General features: G+C 46.5%; 1 protein-coding gene across 10 annotated transcripts in view; it reads right to left on the bottom strand.

Annotated features, from left to right (window-relative positions):
- Positions 1–22167, bottom strand: part of Abcc4 (ATP binding cassette subfamily C member 4 (PEL blood group)) — a 251526-nt gene that overhangs the window by 186295 nt on the left and 43064 nt on the right. For 4 of the 10 annotated variants that reach the window (XM_004870823.3, XM_004870821.3, XM_087193007.1 and 1 more), the window contains exons 2-4: positions 12586–12696; positions 11911–12031; positions 901–1125 (exon numbers count right to left, since the gene is read on the bottom strand). In XM_004870823.3, coding sequence (XP_004870880.1) covers positions 901–1125; positions 11911–12031; positions 12586–12696 — 457 coding nt within the window. Of the gene's footprint in view, positions 1–900; positions 1126–1621; positions 2247–2523; positions 2999–8633; positions 8752–8905; positions 9095–11910; positions 12032–12585; positions 12697–22167 lie in introns of those variants that run through there. The other 6 variants (XM_004870822.4, XM_087193010.1, XM_087193011.1 and 3 more) reach the window with 6 other exon arrangements.

Consider the following 22167-nt stretch of genomic DNA (forward strand, 5'->3'; position numbering starts at 1 on the left):
TCCCCTCTTCAAGTACATTTTTTCTCCTGGATTTAATTTTCTGAGTCAGATTTCACTAAAGTTCTCTTTTACATGCCAGTGAAGGTTCTATGAATATTTTGTTTTTTTAATCAATGAAGGTTTTAATAAAAAAGCTTTTCCATAAATATGTGATTTCGCTATGAAAACACTATAAAATCAATCTGGCATTTATTTTTTAACTAATTTCATTATACAGTATTTTACAATAGCCTGGTGTGGCAAGTAGCCTTGATGGGATAGAAACAGAAAACTTTCACTATATAGTAGGAAAGTTTACACAAAGAAAAAAGTCTGATGCAAATACTTCTCCAGTATGGCTTAAATGATTCTATTTACAGTGATACATACATACTCATGTTTATAGCAGCATAATTCCTAACAGCTAAATCTTGGAAGTGGCCTATATATCCATCAACCGATGAATGGATAAAGAAAATGTGCTATTTGCACACAAGGGAGCACTATTCTGCCATAAAGAAGGATAAACTTGAGTCACTTGTAGGATGAACCTTAAGACTACATTGTTAACTGAAATCAACACACAAGCTTCAATACTGCATGGTGTCTCTTATATGAGGAGTCCAAATTATAAATAAAGACCAAAGTAAAAGGTAAATAACAGGAAGTAGGAAGACAGATCTTTCTCTATGGGAAAGGGGATCAACAGATAGAAGGGGGAAGAGACAGTGAAGGAGAGGGGATGGAAAAAGGAATGAAGATGTGTCGTGTACATGAACCAACTGAACACAAGGAATGGAAACATTACGCACTGCGAGCGTGTACTAATAAAAAAGGTTCTAGTTACATGAGTTAATTTACATAAAACTTTCCCAGAATGCTTCTGATGAAATACACATTCTCATGCTGAGTGTCACTTACCTTCCGGTAAATCATGTGGCACATGGCTACCCGCAACCTCATCCCAGCACACTGAACGTGATAAAAGAATAAATGGTGCAGTATGGCCAGAAACAGTGTGCAGATGGTCAGCACTGTGGCGTTGCCGTATGCTCTGTACAAAGCCCCAGAATCAGTGAGATCATAATTTTCAAAATAATCAATAATTTTCCCCAAAAATATGGGCTGAATTACTCTGATGCTTTCCTAAAAGGTAAAAAAAAAAAAAAGCATTCATTAGTTTTTTTCTCAATACAAGCTGTACTCTTATTAGCACATTAAAAAGGTATTTTTGATGAACTGTGACATTCATTACTAACCTAAAAGAAACACAGAACTGTTTTCCCCTTTAAAACAGATGGTAGAGGACAATAAAGTTTTAGTACGCTGTGCTTGGTACACTGTGGATGCTCAATAAATATTACAACCAGGCCTTTAAAACACATTTGGCAATCTACCAAATAAGTCTCGGCCTAAGATGAGTAAGGAGAAAACACCAAAGAGGAGAACGGTAATATTTGCTTAATCTGGACAGCCCAGCTGATGACCTGCCTGCTTCCTCGGAATTCTCACCGTCCCGGTCCACAGGGAGGCAAAGGGGGCTCGGCCATCTCTTCCCACTTGCTGAGTCTATCAACTGAGATACCAGACCCACACAGATCAGAAAATAGAACCTTCCAGTCTTTCCCAGCCCAAACTCCACCTGTGGTACAGCCAGGAGAAGAAGGTCCAGGTTTACAAAGTCCCCCAGCGCTGGGCCCCAGGTGTGCAGCCTCATAAGTCTCTGCCCTCTAGAAGCTAGGATGTGTCCGCAGGAACTGCCACCTTTACTTACAAACTCTGGAGTTGGAAAGTTAAACACAGTACACATTGAGCTAAAAGACACTGTCATGAGTGGTTTGCTATCAGCCTAATGTCACAGGTGCTGGTTCTAAAGAAATGTCAATGATCATCTATTGTCTAGGGCAAAGCTGGGAGGCACTGGCCTTTCCTACCAAACAAGATATAGGGAAAACAGCAAAACAGCGCTTGGGTCCAGTATGCAAGCAGCAAAAGACTTCCCTGACTTGCTCCCAGGCCTCTCCCTGCCAGAGAGCCACTCGGCCTCAATACCTGCTACCTCGCTCCAAACCCTGATCAGGGACCTCCGCATCCAAGAAAATCAAACACTCACTTTGAAACCAGCCACCGAAAGTGAACACACAGGCCCTCACATCACTTCCTCCTGACTTCGAGGGAGACAAAATGCCAAAAGTCCATAAATCTTTCAAGAACTTGAGCTGGAAACAAGCTTTTGCTTTGAAGCAACCTGTCCTTATTAACGCAGACATGGCGAACAACCGACAGGTTTGCTACTGACAGCTGTTTTCTGTCTGTATGAAGTAAGGAAGCCACATACAAGAGGAAGAGAGGGAGAGGGGAGAAGGAGAAGGAGCAGGGAGGGAAAAAACAAAAGGAAGCAAAGCTAACACGCAGTTTCTTCCCAAGCAACTAGTGCTCAGGCAGGGTATTCACAGAAGATGTTCCAGTCTCTGAAATGGGCCTAACATTGATGAACACTGCTGATCTGGTGTATCACACACATCCATCCAGAGACTTACTAACCTCATGGGCTTCCGGGAGGTCACAGAAGTTTTCATCTACTGTACAGAGGTAAGTCAACACTGTTCGGCAGGACATTAACGAGTGAGATGATCAGATACAGAATGCAGAGGCTGTTGTCCATTTCCAGCACGCCCCATCGTTCATCTCAAGAGATGCCAGGAGTTTAGGAAGAGGCCTTGACACAGGACCATGGGGACAGTTCCAGAATGTGCTCAAATGAAATCCTAGGGTCCGCAGAGAGGCAAGGAGGCCAAGCTTCCACATGGCCAGCCACGAGTAACCTGGGGATGGGGCTGGGACCCACCAGCAGCTCTGCTGTCCCGAACTTGCCAAAACATCCCCTGGACTGTGGGAATCACCACTGCCTGCTACACAGTTCTCCTCACACGGGTATTAATCAAACAGAGAAAGTATGAAAATAATGACAGACGTAACAAATAACAGAGAAAACAGGTACAAAAGGAAGGCAAATCACTATCACCTGTCTACATTTTCCTGCTGAGAGGCAGCATTTAACAACGCAGTCCAGAAAGCAGGCTTGTTAATGAGTAGCGAGTCTGCGGCCCATGCTTACCCTCCCTTGCACAGGTCTGTCCATGTCGATCCTAACCCTAAACTAATAAATAAAACAACTGGGACAATACTCGTTACCAACTTTGCAACTGACCAAACTCAAACTTTCTGTATTATCCTGGAAAAGATCAAAAGTATTGGGGGAAAAAAATAAGAACCAAGAGAGATTATGTAAAGGTGCAAATTTCCAATGATGAATGTTTCTATATTGTATACCTAAAAGTACCAATAAAATTAATTTTAGAAAAAAATCAAAAGTCACACCAATCCTCCATCTAAGATACCAATCTGTAGCCTAGAGAAGAATCTTTACAATTAAGAATATAGTTGACTTTCTATAAATCAACTAAGAACATAGTTTATTCCTCCACAAGAATTCTCAACTGTGAAGCCACATGGCCCACAGCTCCTCCATGTTCTGCCAGAATGTCCAAGCACTGTACCTGAAGGCAGATACTTCTCAGGAGAGTATCTGGTACTCAGCCTCCTTAAAACCTGGGAGTCTGCCGCACACCTGGATCCTAGTATCCTGGGTAGCTGGGGCAAGAGGATTAAAAGTTCAAGCCCAGGAGCAGGGATTTAGCTCAGCGGTTCTGTCGCCCGCCTCACGTGTGCAAGGACCCAAGTTCGATCCCCAGCACCAAAAAAGAAAAAGTTCAAGCCAAGCCTGGGCAATTTAGCAACTCAGGAAGACCTGGTCTCAAAAATAAAAAATAAAAAAAGGCTGGAGATATACCTCAGTGCAAAAGCCCTCAGTTCAATCCCCTGTACTGGAAAAAATTTTAAAAACCTGCATTTGGGGCCCGGCCCCTCCTTAGTAACTTACTAAGGGGCTTGGTGGACAGGGCTCCCGAATGATCCCCCTTGAGACCTTCCCTGCCCATCCACCAGGCCTGATCTGTGAGAGCGAAGAAGACAAAGGAAATAGAGACAAGTTAACAAAGAAAGCCATGCTTGAGCACAACATACAAACAGAAGTGAATGGGCTTGTAGGGGAAAATGAATATGCAGTTAACTTTAGAAATGAAGGAACAGGGGACAAAGGTAGAGCGGAGAAAGATCCAGACAGGAGGGGGATTACAAGGAATCTGGGGAACCCGAACAATCCCAGAGACACTGTAAGTCCTCTCCACATCAGGGTCTTCAGGACAGACTGCACCTGAGAATCACCAGGAGGTTTAAGAGCTCACTGGGAACGCAGATTTAGATTCCACTGATGGCTTGGGGACCGGCTGCCCCAGGCAAAGATTCTGTGTGCAGAAACTAGCCCCAAAGAAGCATGGACGCCCTGTCCTGCCCCAACCCTGCGTCCGGGACTACAGTGGTCAGGGACCTGCTGTGTGGACCTTAGGTGACCACAGTGGGTTTTAATCAGGGCTGCTGCCAAATATCAGGCATCGATAACAAAACGGAACCCAGAATCTCGAGCCTTCAACCACAAAACAGATCCATCATTCTACAGAGGAGAGAAAATTCAATGTGCAGAAAAGCCTGCATATAGGAAATGAAAGAATGAATCATAATTATTTTTGGTAGCACCAGAGATTGAAGCCAGGGCCTCATGCATGCTATCGAAGGGCTCTAGCACTGAGCTACTTTCCTAACTCTTTCTATTTTATTTTGAGACAGGATCTCACTAAACTGTCCGGGGTGGCCTAGACCTTGCAGTCCCCCATGTTGGGAGCAATGCTACATAATTTAGGGGGAAAAACCATTTGATGAGGCCTAGTTCTCCTGCCTACAGGCCAGCTATGGCATTTCCAGACATAATTTCATTTTGGCCCCCGGTCACAACTGAGACCTCAATGATCTGGTGATGCTGTGATGCTCCAGGATAAGATTACACCATCTGAAGACATCCTGGGAGGAACAAAATCTTCATCTGCATAGTTCCTCATTGATATAGGAATTCCGCCACTCTCCAGTCATGTCACATTTGTTTCTCCCCATGTACTGAACTCCCTTTCCAGAGTCATTTGTTAAATTTGTTTTTCTCCCAATATAGGGGCAGGGGGGAGGGGCTTTCCTCTTTGCCACCCAAAGCAGCACTGATCAGACCCAAAGCTCAGCTTCTTCTCTAAGTCTCATTTTTCTACCTTTCCTGTATAGTAAGTCAATTTGCCTTGTGCTGCTGTGGCTCACAGGAGACTAGGCCTCACTGCAGAGGTTCTAGTAACGCTCCCTTTTCCTGTTCCCTACATCCCCAGCTTCAATAGCTGGGATTCCAGGTACACATCACCACACCCAGTACTCTGCTTTTAGTTATCTCTAAAAGGAGGAAGCAGGGTAGAAGGGGCAAGGTCAACAGTCTTCTTTAAAAATAACTTCTTTGGTCTATTTCAATTTGGAACCATGAAAATATACAGAATTATAAAACAATTAAAATTTTAAAAGGCAAATCTTTAAGCTTGACAGTGAAATGAAGCAAATGTATACCCAAATATATACTCAATTATATACATATATATATATATACCTAAGTATATACCCAGCTAGTTGTTGACATAACCATACCCAAAAAAAGCTATGAAAAGTGGTTTTAAATGAAATAATTTGAAGATACATTCCCTGTGGGATATATCTCCCCTAAGTATTTTATGAACCACAAAACATCTTAACTTGCTTTTAAAAATCCTATTATGGCTTATAGGATTGATACTATAAAATACAGTGAATAATATCACAATATCATTGAAAATTGGCATTAGGCATGGGAGAGAACAGAATAGATGAGAGAAGAAAAGACAGATAAAAGAGTAAAGAGATTAAGTAAAAACACTAGTTTTCTGAATGATTTGGAAATACCCATTAAAACTCAGAGGTTAAGGTAAGTTTATCATTAAAATAAGTATACTTTCTATCTTTGTCCCTTACATGCCAAGAAACAGCTCAGACTATGGTACTGTAGTACCTAAGTACCATGTCCCATTAAAAGGGGTCAACCTGCCTTGCAGAAATGGCTATTTCCACAGTTGGAGTGAAACTTGCACAAACTGAATAGAAAATATTGTGCCAAGGCAGAAAACAGGAAAGCAGCAAGGACTAGGGGAGTATGTGCAGAAGGCCTTGGCCTGACCCGTGGAAGCTTCCCGTGGCCATGGCAGGCCACAGCGCAGCATGCAGATGACAACTGCAACAGATGAAGCAAGTAAGAAATGTTTAAATCCATGAACTCATAACGATACTCATCAAAACAAACAATAACAAAAACTCATTACCCCCAGAGAAGAATGCTCATTATCTTGAAAACTGTTTTTTTAGGGAGATAAAATTAAAAATTTCCCAATTCTCCTATACATACTGTATCTCAAGGTAACCAAAAAGTTTGAGACCAGCAAAGTTTCTCTTTATGAAAATATTTTAGCAAATAAATGAAAGGGAAAATAACTAGAATATTGCCATTTTGAAACCCCTTAGTGAATGAACGGACCTTAAGCAATGTTCATGGCTCCTAATCTCACACACACAAAAAGAACCACCACACATAGGTCCCTTGTAGTGATGGTACACAGCCCTACACATGAAGTAAATTTGCCAAAGGGCAGAGAAACAAAATCAACCCTGAATCAGATCAAGCTTCCAGATCTAACTACCAGCTCCCAGTGCCAGATGAACATGTTAAGTGACACGGGAGGGAAGACACAATCGGCCCACCCGAGACTGAGAATTCTCTGCAACCCGAATGAGTAGAGAAAGAGGAGAGAAGAAAGAGGGAAGCGGGCAAGGAGCCAATACCACCTGCAGCAACCAGATGCACCTGGCTGTAATATCGAGTCAAAGTACATGAAAAGCAAGATAATCAGAGGAATGAAAAGTAATAAACAAAGTACATAAAAGCTGGGCACATTGATGAATGCCTACAGTCCCAGCTATTCAGGAGGCTGAAGCAAGACAGTGCTTCGAGCCCTGGGAGTTCAAGGTCAGCATGGGCAACACGTCAAGTCTAAATCAGAGTCCATCTCTCTCTGAATCTCTCTGCCCCTGTCTCTCTCTCTCTCTCTGTCTCTGTCTCTCTCTGTCTCTCTCTCTCTCTCTCTCTCTGTGTCTCTCAGTTCTGAAAAAAGGTGAGCGTTGGATAGATATTAATGATATTTAAGTATTAGTTTTTATGTGCTTATTATGACTTTTTAGGGGAAGACCATCTTTTTTTTTTGGTACCGGGGATCGAACTTGGGTCCTTGTGCTTGCGCAGCAGGCACTGAAACCACTGAGCTAAATCCCCAGCCCTGGAAGACCATCCTTTAAAGTTACACCTACAGCGTTCATACGTACTATGATGGGATTCTGGGAACAGCTTCAAATTGGCATGAGCAGGGCTTCAGATGACTCAAGCCTGGTCTTGAGCTGGTAATTACCGAAGCTGGCTTAGGGGCAGAGAAGAGCTTAATCTGTTCTTGTGCTTTGAAAATGTTCTTTAAAACCTAACAAAGAAAACACCACACAAGGTGTGGCCCTCGTACCAAGCAGCTGCCCAAGAAGCTCTGCAGGGTGGGACAATAAACCCGGCTCCTCACACTGAGCCAGGGCTGCACAAGGCAGGAGTGTGGATCTGGACATCAGCACATTTTGCATCAGAAATCAGGTCTGCTGCTTGCAAGCCTGGCCTGTCCCCTCTTGGGCCTAGATGTTCACAGCTATAGACATCATTCTACCACAGAGGAGCCCCGTGCGGGACAGCTGAACAATATGCTCAGCACCACGGCACAGAAATGAGAGTGAGCTGTGATTATTTTATTATTTGAAAGCCCCGAGAGGCTGGAGGTGGAGCTCAGTATCAGGATGAGTGCCAACCCTGAGTGAGGACCAGGATTCAACCTCCAATACTGCAAAACGCTGAAAAAAGGGCACAGAGCGGGGGCCGGGGATTTAGCTCAGTGGTTCCACCGCCTGCCTCAAAAGCGCAAGATTCAGAGTTCGATCCCCGTACCCCCCCCAAAAAAGGCACAGATGTCAAGAGGGAAACATGCCGGCTTTCTGCATGATGCCAGGTTGTGTTTAGATCTTCCACCATCTAAAACTCAAAGATCAACAAGCAGCAGATACAAGATGACTGAGAAGCCACTTCATAAAACCAATTATTAGGGCCGGGGATTTAGCTCAGTGGTTTCGCCACCTGCCGCACAAGCGCAAGGACCCAAGTTCGATCCCCGGTACCAAAAAAAAAAAACACCAATTATTAAACTACCATTCATTCTGTTTGACTTGGTACCTAGATTCAACGACTGAAAACCCAAAACAGCACCTGAGAATGATTTCTGACTGTAACAGGATCCTTACTAGGTTCTCCATAAGAAATTATTTCTCTCTGACATCTCCAAAACAGCAGACTGTTAACAGGCAAGTCTCCAGAAACTTGTATTTGTATTAGAATTCAGGCTTCTTTTCGCTGGCAGCAAAAAGAAGTAAATAAAGGTTTACTAGCTGAGCTCCGATGACCTTCACTCCCTGAACTTCACAGCACTGGAACAAAAAGTCTGACCATTAATTATGTTAATGACACAAGGATCAAATGAGTAAATGCTGGTCACCAAGCTCACCTGGAAATAACCAGTGACTGTCTAATTTTAGAGGTCTGAATCCAGCGTGAATACAATACAGTAAGTGCTCTCCTGGGAAAAGCGCGGGCCACCGGTACTGAGTCCACCCTGCCTGCCACCCTAACCCTAAGGCCTGCCCTGTAAGCAGGAGTCAGACACCGAAACAGAGAAGCTGCCACGGCAGTGGTCAACCTGGGATCCTCCTCCCTGCCAGGCAAATGCACACCCACGCCACAACACTGGCCATAGGCTCAGGAAAGAAGAGCACTCGCCTCTGCTGGACCATCAGAGTCCCGCTGCCATCCAAGACCACGTCCTCCCCTGGTCAAGTCGCTGAGCTGAAATGGGGTCTTCTCGGCCTAATATTGAGAGGTAGGCTCAGCAAGGCAGCCACTCCTTGGCTGCTTTCCCACATGGCCTGTAGCTTTCTGGCCCCAGGGGCTGTGGCAGCCTGGCTCTTCCCTAAGTGGCAATCTCTCATCTGACTTCCAGCAGCCAAGCTCCAGCACTCCAGGGAGCTCTCAGCATCTGCCTCATTACCCTCAGTCCAGACTGGAGAAACAGGCACTGCACAGCCTGAGGACAAAGTCCCCCAGCCGTGCTTCCTGACCCTGGGCTCCTAAGTCACAGCGCCTGCCACCGAAACTGACATCACTGACCCTCTGGGTGCCCCAGGCACACTATGTACCACCGTGGCACTCAGGGTCCTCTTGAAAGTAGGAATAATAATACCTCCCACCTCACCAATCAGCCCAAGCAATAAAAGTAATAGAGTGTTCAGAGCAGCTCCTGTTATGCAGTGTTATTCAAGCACTCACTGTTATTACTAAAAATACTCATACTATGTAGTTAATACTACTGAGTGTAGGTCTCTAATACTGCTGCTGCTAATAAATAGTACTACTGATAAATACTACTACCGCTACTGCTGAGTACTAGTACTACTGAAGAATACTATTACTCCTAGGTATAAGCCTAATACTGGTATTGTAGCTACTTCTAGTGCTGCTACTACCACTGATGAATCATATCACAGCTGCTGCTGAGGAGTACTACCACTCTGTACTGCTACTATTACTACTACTACTACTACTACTACTACTACTACTACTGAGGGATGCTGCTACTACTCCTGCATATAAGCCTCCTTTGCTGCTGCTGCTGCTGCTACCACTGAGTATGAACCCCTTGTTTGCCAGGTACACACTTCTCCACTCTTCTGCCATGACTGACCAATGGCCAACCTCCCAAAAGAGAGACACCAAATTAAGCTCTCCCCAGGCCTGGCGTTCCTGGGAGTCGCCACGCCCACCACCTAACAGTAACAAGTGTGACAGCAGAGCTCCTGGCACCTCTCTCACCCAGCCTCTGCCTCTGTGCCTGCATCTCACGACAGCTTTCCCAGGAGGACTGCAGTCAATCTGAAACGGGACCTGGCCACCATCTAGGCTTAGTGATCTCACCCAAGGAGCGAGCAGCCTGTGACAACAGGACAGCAGGAACCTCAGTCCAAATGCAACCTCATAGTCTTGCATTTCTTAAGCATGAAGGGTAACTAGGAAGTGGCAGGAGGGGCAAGCTTGCTCCACGAGGCAAGCCAACACCTATGTGAAGCCAGCCTAAAGCCCTGCGCTCCTCACCAGACATCTGCTGTGGGCCTCAGGCACATCCTGCGGCTCTGGGGCTCTGACCTACAGAATCCCAGAGACCTCTGCTCACTGGGCTGCTTGTTCTAATTTGTCCAGGAAACTGTACCTATGCAGGCTACGAAGACACCAGCTTGCTGCTCCACTTATTCCAAACTGAGATTCCCTATGGCCACACAGAAATGCGGCACAGGTCAGAGATGGGCAGGGGAGCCTCAGGGACTCCTGCATTCACTCCCAGCCCCTGCCAGGCCCACTGTTTCCACCTCCAGCCTGCCCAGCACAAAGCCAAGGCAGCCTCCGGGTGGGGGCAAGTGGCCTCTCAAAGGTGGCACTCACCTTCTGGCACACTGGCCAGCACACCTTTGTCACCAGTGAACACATCAATCTCCAGGGATATACAGGTGGCCACTCTCTGTCACTTCCCCTTGGTTTTCTCCAGCTGCATTGAGCTGAGCTGGTTATCCACCTCCCCCTGCAGCAATGCCCTTCTCCACTCACAAAATATGTTAAGTAGAAGCCACATCTCCCATCTCGCTTCAGATCAGCTGGCCCACCAGCCTCATTCCTCCAGATGCACTTGGGACACCTCTCCAAATCCCACTTCCAAAGCCACCCTTTTGTAAAACTGCACCTTCTTCCCTTCCTACCCTCACAGGACCCCAAAGTCCCTAAAGCAGCTGTAAGATACCACTGAGAGCACAAGCCACCTGACTAAATGTTCAGTATCCCCTCCTGCAGGCCAGGATAGGCAACCCGGGCAGAACAACATCTCACTGGAGGACCCCAAGGAAGCCCTTCAGGATAACAGAAGTCACTGCCCTGTCCGCTTTCTGTTTTCCCCTAAATGTCCACTTCGATACTCTCTGCAATGCTACGCTACTGAAACCCCACTTCCAAACAGCAATCCACCCCAACAAGGAGGACTAGAAGCCAGGATGGGATGGGCAGTGCCCAAATTCATGGAAATTCACAGGAAAGCCGGACCTCCTGTGTGTACAGGACCTGGGGTCTCCGTGCTGGCCCACAAAGCACCTTGCTGAAGCTCTGCCCAGCTCTGGCTCCTAGGGCACCACAGCCAGCCCAGGGACAGGACTTTAAGTACTGCTTACCGAGGAAGGAAGAGGTGACACAATACCTTCCAGGAGAAGTCTGTATCAGATTTGACATGATTAGGTTAGCAGTTATTTGCTGAGCAAAGCTAAGACAACTTCTGTAATTGCTGACCCTAATCCAAATTTACTTTCTCCAAACCACAAGGTAGATCTCCCCAGGGCTATCGGATTCTCTGTGACCCAGGCTGACTCAACATTTATAAAGTTTACTCACTGTCACAGCATGGTATAAAACAGTGCCATCCTTCCACGACGTTACACTTTAATATGTTAAAAGAAAAAGTAATAATGCCCTTGAGCTTCAGTCTCTTAAGTATTTATCCCTTCCAAAGGCAAACACAGCTGCTGAATACAGCATGCTTCCTAGACGTGTTTTATCCTCCAGCCTCACCACACCTGCAAATCCATCTGGCCTCTTCCTCCGAATGGTCACGTCCATTTCAATACTGATCAGTAGCTCACCTGTCCATTTCATGTGCACTGTAAAACATATCGACTATGTATAAAAACATTTACCTCGACTAATGTAAAAATTCCCAAAATTAGGTAAGATTTCCAGTAACACTTTATGATTGACTTTGTTAAAGAAGGCTTGCGTGCATCCTCCTCGGCTCTTAAAACTTCTCTGTCCCAATACCTACAATGAGACAAAAGCGGGGTCAAGAAGAGAATACGATGCCATAGGGGAACATGGGGTAGGTGGACGACGGACAGATAAGCATTTATTACAGGGCATTCTGAGGCTGTCCCACAAATGCAGGCTAATTGTCCACAGGGCTCCTGAAAGATGGGTGACAATCTGTGGCACCCCCAAAATTGGCCTCACAGGAAAAAGGACTGGGAATACACTCCCTACCTAGCTTTACTGGACCCACAGCACCCTTAGCAGCCTGAGAAGGCAGATCTGACAGAAACCATCCAGACACTGCCTGCTGAGATCACCACTCGACAAACCTCAGGCATCCAAGCTCTTCGGCACCAGCCCCTCCACTTCTACAGAGGCACTGGAAACTCGTCCCCAGGCCACCAAGATGAGCCGGCCCAGGGACAGCCTGAGGGAAGGTGGAGTGTGGAGGGAATCAGGCTCCAGAGGGACAGGGACAGATGGAAGCCAAGGGTTCAGGAGCTACACCAGCAGCCACACGAGGGGAGTTCAGGTTCTTACCCACCTCTCTCCTGCCTCGCACTTACCCTTGCAGCTCTTCTCCGAGGTAATTGGAGGAATCTTGTGGGAGCACTGAGTACATGTCATCTTCTTCCAACCTCCGTTTATGGCCAATCTTAAACAAGGGATTTAGCCACCTGTTAAAAATTGAAAGATTTGGGCCGGGGATTTCAGTGGTTTCACCGTCTGCTGTGCAAGCACAAGGACCCGAGTTCGATCCCAGGTACCAAAAAAAAAAAAAAAAAAATTGAAAGATTTGGAAGTAAACACACACGCTAAGCAAGAACAGGTTTGGGAGAGAGATTTTCTGTAGCACCCCAAGGCGAGAGCACACACTGCCGGGTGTCCATGCCAAAGGCAAAGCACAGGACCCCTCCCGGACCCACTCTAGGAATTCCGATTCACTTGATCATAAAAGGAACAGGTCAGCTCACCTCTTTCTCCCACCCTTCCCCAAGAAGATTCCACAAGGCTGTCACCTAGCCAGCCCAGCCTCAACATAGATGAGTTTCTGAGACATGTCTGAGACAACTCCTGAATACCCGAGACCTTCCCTTCCAGCAGATCCTTGTCTAGTATTTTCCAGCAAGTCCTTCTAGATGGAATCAACAGGCATCTTATCAGACTGGAGTTTTTTCAATCATTTTAATTTATCCCTGGGGAGGGTTTAGTCAACAATTCCAGACCACTGCCCAACGCGTTCCTCAATCCATCCTGCTCAGCTGTCTTTCTTTCCAGAGTTGGTCTCTTCTTCCCATCTCCTTCCACAACCCTTTCTACAACATTTCTCATTACACTTCCGCCCCAATGACCTATAACCCACTCAGAGCAGTGACTACTCACATACCACTTGGAAATCTCATTATCTAACACAGTGTCTGAGTGCGATAGATATGCAACACACAGCTGCTGAATGAATGAAATCTTAAACAAGTCAGAGGCCAGAATATGTTGCAGAGATCTAGAATGCAATTCAACAAAAACTCAATATACCTCAGTCATGTGCAATTCCAAACACAGAAAGCCATCAGCTTGAGAGATATAGAAAAAATAGAGATAGTCACTACCCATGTCACAGCTCACAGCACCATTCTAGACAGCAACAGACTCTTACACAAGGGTTTACTGGAGAGTTCCATGTTTTGTTTATTGTTATTGATGCAGGTTTTTTTCCCAAGAATTTGAGAAGTTCTTTCAATAGTGTTCTCTCAATGTGGTAATAAAGGAAGAACACCAGATCGTGAGTCCAGAACTCTAGAATATAATCCTACCTCTCCTCTCTGTGATCTGGACCCAAATACTCAATTTCCATAAACTTCAGTCACCACATGTACATGCAGAGCAGGAAATAAAAGCTAACATGTCTACAGGCATGATAAATCGTCTACCTTTTCTTTCTCCTTTTCTCCCTTCAGCCCTCTCTTTCAGCCTATTTACTGCTTTGAAGGTCCTTTTCATTCCTCATTTCTCCCTCCTTCCTGACTTTTTAAAAAAGTAATTAGCCAAGAGCAAACCAAAATATTATTTCATGACTTGAACTTATTAAATTACTCGATATTTATTAAAGATACTTGTTCTCTTTTTTTAATGAACTTCCAGAAGCCAAGCCTAATAAACGCTGTTATGTACTCACTTACATGACCCTAAAAGTATATTCTATAAAAGAAAGTGCCTCGCAGCACCTTTAATGGGATTAAACACATGAAAAACAATTTGGAAAGGGAACATTTTCTCTGCTCTTTAATTACCAATTAGTCCTAGAAACAGCATCCACGCACTAAGAGGGAAAGCGGGCCTGTGTCAGACACACAAAGGTCGCGGCCCGAGCCACACGCTTGGATGGGAGTTCTGCCAGCAGGGAGTGCTGAGGCCACATTCTGTCAGTGCCCCACTGCAGCCCTCTAAAGGAATTTGCTCCTGGTTCCTGATGGTACACATCCAAAAAAGATAAAGAGAAATTCCGGATATACAGAAGAATGAGAACTAGGTGATCTTAATGCTTCCTTCTCTGAACTTTTTCTATCTGGAAGCCGCAAAGGAGAAAAGGACTAAAGTTCTAGTGCCAAGAATTCAGAGCTGCCGTAGTTCCCATTTCCTGTGAACAGAGTCTGCGGGATGGCACACCGCTCTTGCTGTGTGGTTCGCCTCTTACATAGCCGCTGAAGGCCTGTGTGTTAAAGGATGGGTCGCCAGCCTGGTGTATGGGGAAGTGTGGAGACTTGAAGAGGAAGGCTCCAGTGGGAGGAGGCTGGGCCATGCGGTGTGCCCTTGAGGGGACTTTGGGGCCGCAGTCTCGTCCTCTTCCCATCTGTTACGCCACTCCACAGCACGAACATGCCACGTGCTACTGCCATGATGCTCTGTGCCACCACAGGCCCAAGCAACCGGGCCTACCAGTCATGGGCTGAAACCTCCGAACTTAATCTGAGCCAAAATAAACCTTTTCTGTATAGGCTGATTATCTCCGTTATCTGTTACGGTAACAGAAAGCTGACTGACAGCCCTAACCTTATTCAAATCCCACTGTTCTCCTTGCCCCTCCTGTGTCCCCAGGCACAGGTTTGAGGGTGCTTCCCTCCTGTCCACAGCTGCACAGCGCAGTAGCCCAGAGCATCCTTTCCCGCCCCTTCTTTGAAGCAGCTGCACTAGAAATCCCCATTTTGCAGCTCCAGAGACAAGTCTTTAGACAAATATAATGACAGCAGTGGAGAAAACCCTACCATGCATTTTGCTAGAAAGGGAATTTTATAAACAGAGCTGGACAATACTTTCTACATGGCACTGCAAATGGAATTTCTCAAAGAACACTATGCTTTCCTCTAAATCAGTTTCATGAAGGTTTCAACACCTTTTCCCTTATGTAATTTTCCTAAAATCCTAATATTTCCTAAAAACACTAATATTTAGTGCCTATGGGCACATAAAATGCCGCTGACACATAACCAACTGCTTGTTCACCGCCTCATCTTCTGTGTCTGACAGGCATCTCAAACTAAAAACGTCCAAGACAGATCACCTTATCTTCCTATTCCTGTCTCTTCTCCCTGTCAATGAACAACAATCACATCTTTCCTGTTGCTCAGATTTTACAAATCACTCAAGTTATCCCTGTTTTTCCCGGTAAAGACCAGAAATATCCAAGCCTTCTGCAAACCCTGTTATTCTGACCTTGGAAACAGATCCCAGAAAGAGCACACTGACCCTCCTGGGAGCCACGGGCCCTGCCTTTAGCCATGCTCCAGTTTTTCCACTAAGCACCTGTCCCCATCTGAATTCGAGTTCACTTTTGTTTTTGGTACCGGGGATCGAACTCAGGACCTTGTGCTTTCGAGGCAGGTGGCGGCTCCACTGAGCTAAATCCCCGGCCTACTTCTTTTTTTTTTTTTTTTTTTTTTAATGATGTTTTCCCCAAACCATGTGAGCTCCACAAGGACAGGGGTTTTATAAGCTGCTGAGCTGCTTGCTATTGAACTGCCCACACCTGGACCATGCTGGGCACAGAGAAGGCACTCAGATTTGTCTAATAAATGAGCACATCCTCTGCAAACCCCCACTTTTGATGACCTTAAACTCTCAACTCTATTATTAGTCTATGGCAATGCTGGCGAACCTATGGCACACATGCTGTAGCGGGCTGTTTATATCACTGAAAGCTCTAAAACATTCGCCATCATTGGTCTATGGTACCAAGAAGAACAATAATGAGCTGCAGACATAAATATCAAATGAGTCTGTGACAGGCAAGGTTTCCCAAAAGCACTGACTCCTAGCCTGGAATCTACAAACAGCCATCATGAGGATGGTGCGAGGAGGCCAGTGGCGCAGATGTGAATGCTCCAGTCAGGGAGTGAGCACAGGTAGGAGAGGTTAGGTGACCACCAGTGTTATCACAGAGCCACGGGTTAGCGGAAGACAGCACCGTATCATGCACAGGATAAACATACACCAGAACACACTAAAAGCCATAATGCTCCCAATCATTGGCAATGAAGTACCAATGAGAAACTAAAAGGAAGGCAGCAGGCAGCCAGAGAGGCTCTGGGCCCAAAACAGAGTCAGGATGAGCAGGCCTTGGCCAGACAAGCAGGAGCCTAAGGTCAAGAGTTAACACAAACCAGGTGGATGATTCAGTCAAGGATGTAACAAGCAAGCTAACAAGAGAGATGGCGGATGCCCTCTATGACAACTTCTGAACCTTCCCATCTGGAAAACGTTTTTTCCTTCTCACTTTATTCTATTAATAAACCACCTGACTAGGATAGTCCCAAAGAGGCACCTGCGGACAGAAGCTAGCTGTGCGCCTCCACTCCTCCTGGGCCCATTTCCAGTGTAAGCAAGCTTGTTTTAGTCCTGTAGCTTGATCTTTGTTTCCCTCGGAGTAGTCTGAGTCCTGGTATAAAAGCTTCTAGACAAAAAGATCCTTTGGCAACCCACTTCCAGGGCCTCTCCTATCGAGAGCTGTTTCTCTCTTCTTAATCAGCACTCCTCCTGTCTACCTCCTTTATCCTCGACTTCAACCTTCAACTTCATGAGACACGGATCCAGATTACACCGTTATGGCATCAGTGTCACAGAGCAACTCAGCTCCGACCCCAGCCTGCATACCTGCTGAGCCATGGGCTGACACCAAACCCTTGGCTTTCTTACAGCCTCCCTCCTGACAAAGTTCCCAGCGGCCTGGCTCCAAGGAAGCCCTGATACGCTCCATTCCCTCAACCTCCCCCATTCTCCATGCCCTGATCCTGATGTTCAAGGCTTCCTCAGGCACAGATGTCACCGGAATCTGTCCAGTGTGCACCAGGGATGCCCACAGCACAGGTATGTGATGTGGGGCATCACCTGGCTTAACTAGAATGAGCTACGGCCAAGCAAGTTCATGCATGCAGTATTATCAGGCTGAAATTTTGCCTCGGTTCCTGGTGATGTTCCTCCACTTCTAAATCCCACTCAGAATCCATCTGCTCTCCCTGCCCCTCTACCTACGGCCATTCTCTCCCTATGAAAACAACTGACATGGCTGTGCGGACCCTGTTCACCTCCCTCCCCAGGCACCGGCCCCTCCACTCCTCTTCCCTGGGCCCCACACACCTCCTGAGCTGTGCAGAGGTTTCGATCCACGGTGCATGGATCCGTGGCTTCTGAGCCCTGGATGAGGCACAAGCGCATGGTGGGGGAAAGGGGCCATTCGTGGTGGCTGAGAAGCTGAGAGAGAGGAAGGGGCCAGGAGAGGTATCCTAGCCCAGAGCTTCCGGGCCTTCCCTGGGTCCTCCCAGGCCTCTTGTCTCCTTTGTCTCCCAAGGGCTGATCCAAGCTGTTTACTTCCTCAGCCTCCCTTGTCCACCACCACATCTTCCCGGCCCTTCACCCCCTACTACGTACCCCCAGCCCCAAGAACCTACATCTATTGTGAATGGATAAATGTCCTAGGCCTCTTACAAGGAGGAAGAGGAGGAGAAGGTGCAGGAGGGGGAAGAAAAGGAGGAGGAGAGGAAAAGGAAGAGGAGGATGAGGAAGAAGGGGGAAAGAAGACACACTTGACAGAATAAAATGAGGAATCACATTTAAGGTCTCATTTTTGCTGCCTGTGAGACCTAACTAACTCCATTTTAAAGTGTGACTCCATCTTGGAATAAGACAGTAAAGTGGCCTTGACATAAATTCCACTTCACTGAAGTCAATATTCCCCTAGTCTCCTTTGTGCCCATAAAGTAATGATAAAATGTCCTTGCTCTGGGACAACAGATAAAAAAAGGACACAGCTCCTAACTCAATCCTCTGTCTGCCCAGAAAACAGACGCTCCCAGGCCCATTATCTATAGAACATTCTGTCAATGTGCTGATTGTTCCTTTTTCCCATAAAATCTACATGTAGCCACCCCTCAACGCCCCCCCCATGTACACCCCATGCTTGCTAAATATCAACCAATCATGTAACTGCTAAATGGAAAATCCCCAAACCTTGCTGTAGCCACAATAAAAACCCTGCTGATTTGAAATTTGGGGCTCTCAATCCTGATCCGCTGTGTCGGTGACGGTTGAGTGCCCCTGCTCGAGCTTGAATAAACGACCCTCGTGTGTTTACGTCGGAATCGGCTCCTTGGTGGTCTCTGGGGACTTCGCAATCTGGGCACAACACTGCCCAAGACATGTGGTTTAAAAGACTGAAGCACCTTTCCTTGTAACGATGGAGAACGGATCTTTCAGCCAACCGCTAGTGCCTTCCTCCAAATGATCAAACCTTACCCCCATGAGACACCATGGCTCTTGCTCCCAAACTCAGAGAGCCCCTCAGGAGACAAGGAGTAAGACTGCTTAGCAAAGCAAGCATGTGATGTCCCTTATATGGATTTGTGCACCAGAAGCACAGAGAAGAACATACTTTACTTGGGTTAAACAATTGTTCCAGAAGCTGAGTCACACATGTGAACATGTAATGCATATTTTTTGTAAAAAGATTCCCTACTACATGGGGGGGGGGGATAAAATAAAATAAAATTTATTTTTTAAAAAAGATCCCTACTGTAGGCTCAGAGTGTACCCGTCCGTGCAGAATGAAGTTTGTGCATTTAAGTTAACTCTCCTGCAGCTTGCAAGGCAGCCCAGTGTCCATGCAATCTGTGCAAGGGCCTGCATATTTGCCATAGCCCCAACCTGCTTTTCCAGTCTCAGAATGTTCCCATGGCCAGCCTGGCTTGTCCCCTGAACACACCCAGAAACATCTACCTCCATCTCCACCCACTGGGCCTCCAACCTTGCTTTTGGTTTTTTTGGCTGAAATACTACTGCACCTTACTTTTTAGAGCAGTATTGGGTTCACAGCAGAACTATGCTGAAAGTACAGCGTTCCTATGTCCCCTGTCTTCCCCCAGACACAGCATTCTTCACCATCAACAGCCCCAGAATAGTCCGTTTGCTACAACTGATGAACCTACATTAACGTATCAGTGTCAAAGTCCAGAACTGAGCTGGGTGCAGTGGCACATCCTTGTCATCCCAGCTACTGGGGGGACAGGGGGTGCTAAGGCAGGAGGATCACAAGGCTGAGGCCAGCCTGGGCAAATAAGCAAGACCCTATCTCAAAATTTAAAAGAAAAGAGAGGTGGGGTGAGGAATGTAGCTCAGTGCTCCCTGGGTTCAGTTTCTAGTACAAAAAAATAGAAGTCCACACTTAACATCAGGGCTCATGCTGGGGGATATCTGCATATTTACATGGGTTTGGCCAAATGTATCAGGACATACATGCACCATTATGCTACCAGTTATTTTCACTGCTGTGAAGTCCTCTGTGCTCAAGCTTTTCATCCCTCCCTTGCCCCTATCCATGGAAAACACTGATTACTTTACTATCTCCAGTCTTTTTTGAAAATATCACATAGTTGAAATCACACATGCTGTGGCCTTTTCAGATTGGCTTCTCTCCTTAAGTAACATATATTTAACATTCCTCCGTATCTTTTGGTTTGAGAGCTTGTTTGCTTTTACAGCTGAGTAATTTTCCATTATCTGGCTCTACCACAGTTTATCCACTGTCCACTCGAACAACCTCTTGGTTCTTTCCATGTTTGACAATTTGGCAATTACAAATGAAGCAGCTGTAAACATCACATGCAGCGTTTTACGTGGACATAAACTCATTCAGGTAAATCATGAGGTAAGAGTACGTTTAGTTTTGCAAGAAACTACAAACAGTTTTGCAAAGTGACTACACCACTTTGCGTTCCTACCAGCAACAAACAGGCGTTCCTGTACCGCTTCCTTTTTCGCCTGACTTAATCGATCCCTCCTTCAAGTTCCAGCTCCTCTGACCTCTCTTGCCAGCAAACCTCTCCTTGCCTGAGTCCCCAAGCAACTTACGGGCACTTACAAAAATCCCCAGCAAAAAACCTCAAGACAAAAGCGACACACTAAAGCCTGCAGCACCAAAGATATTTACTGTGGCAAACATTAGGAGTTTTACATAGAAGATCTAAAAGAACCATGATTTCCCATGAAATCCAGATTCCTCAAAGTCAAAAAGCCTGCTGATGTGGTCCACATTTCCCTACACGACTCCAGCATTTCCTTTTGTACCTTCTTTCATTCAAAAGAAATACAAGTCATTATACTCAGCAGTCCTATTCACAACAGCCAAAATAGAGGTGCAACCCAAGTGTCCAGTAAGTGGACACACAAAATTCAGGGCACAGACACAATGGGATAGTCTTAGCCTTAAAAGGGAAGGAAATTCTGACTCATGTACAACACAGATGAACCCTGAGGACTATGCTAAGTGAATAAGGGACACAGAAGAGCAAATGGGGTGGGGTGTAGCTCAGCAGTGGGGCACTTGCCTCTCATGCTAGAGGCCCTGGGTTCAAACTCCAGCACTGAAAAAACAGACAAAAGGTTTCACTTATCTGAGGCAATTAGAGGTAACAACATCCTAGAGAGAAAGTGAAAGGGTGGGTTGACAGGAGTTGAGGGAGAGGAAATGGGGAGCTGTTGCTTAGGGGACACAGAGCTTCGGTTCTGCAAGCTGAAAAGAGATCTGGAGATAATAGTGGTAATGGTTACACAACAGCGTGAATCCACTTAACGCCACTGAACTTGTGGATGGTCAAGATGGTGAATTTTACATTGTGCATGTTTATCACAGTATTTTTTAATTTTAAAAAAGAAAAGGAAGAAACAGCACTGAAATCTACTCTAGACTTCCTGGCACAGCAAGGGTTTACATCTGAGAGCAACGGAGGAATCCGCATCTACACTGCCCTTAGCACCTTTGTTTGTTTCCCTGACAGACACAGGGTCGCCCAAGGGCACAGGTAGCCTCGCTCATCTTCACCTGTCCAGCCCAGCACAGATCCTGGGACACAGCAGAGCTCTGGAAGTATTTGCATCACACGGAAATGGACCGTAAGAAGCCAACACTGAGGGCTGTGTTGAGGCTTCTTCTTCCACGCAGGGCTTCCTCCTCCTCACACTCAGCAGTGTCTCCTGTGTGGCTTTTTGTTTTCTAAAGGCAAGAAGGAAGTGAAATGTAAAGTAACTAAGGCACAAGTCATTCCCTCGGCTGAAAGGCCATGTGCCCTTGGAGCCGCATGCCCGCCTGAGGTCCAAAGCTCAACGGGTCCACAGGCCATTGAGTGTTCTGGAACATCCCAAAGCCACAGAACACTCAACATGTCTTCCTGGAAGTTTCAGCAAATTGTGATTGGGGATTTAGCTCAGTGGTTCTAACGCCTGCCTCGAAAGCACAAGGTCCCGAGTTCGATCCCCGGTACAAAGGGGGGGGGGGGCTTGTCGCCCCCCACTCCACACAACGCGACCAGCCAGCGCAAGGTGAGGACCCAGGCAGCGTGAAGCCCCTGCTCAGTCCCGGGATCCGCCCACCTTGACCAGAAGGCGCAGGGTGGGGTCCGCCGCCCGCCTCAGAGCCCCCGCTCCGTCCACGGGCTCCGCACAACGCGACCAGCAGGGCCCTGCCCCCCCCCCCCGCGGCTTCCTGGCTCTGCTGCTAACTGGTTGCACACTACAGAGGCACAGGGGATCATAAAGGCCACTGTCCTGAGCTCCACAAGATAGAGCAGAAGTTAGCAACAGAAAGAGGGCCTCTCTCAGGCTCCTTG

Source organism: Heterocephalus glaber, unplaced genomic scaffold (genome assembly GCF_053883595.1).
Source record: "Heterocephalus glaber isolate CG9 unplaced genomic scaffold, H.glaber_assembly_v1.0 deba00001577, whole genome shotgun sequence".
Lineage (NCBI taxonomy): Eukaryota > Metazoa > Chordata > Mammalia > Rodentia > Bathyergidae > Heterocephalus > Heterocephalus glaber.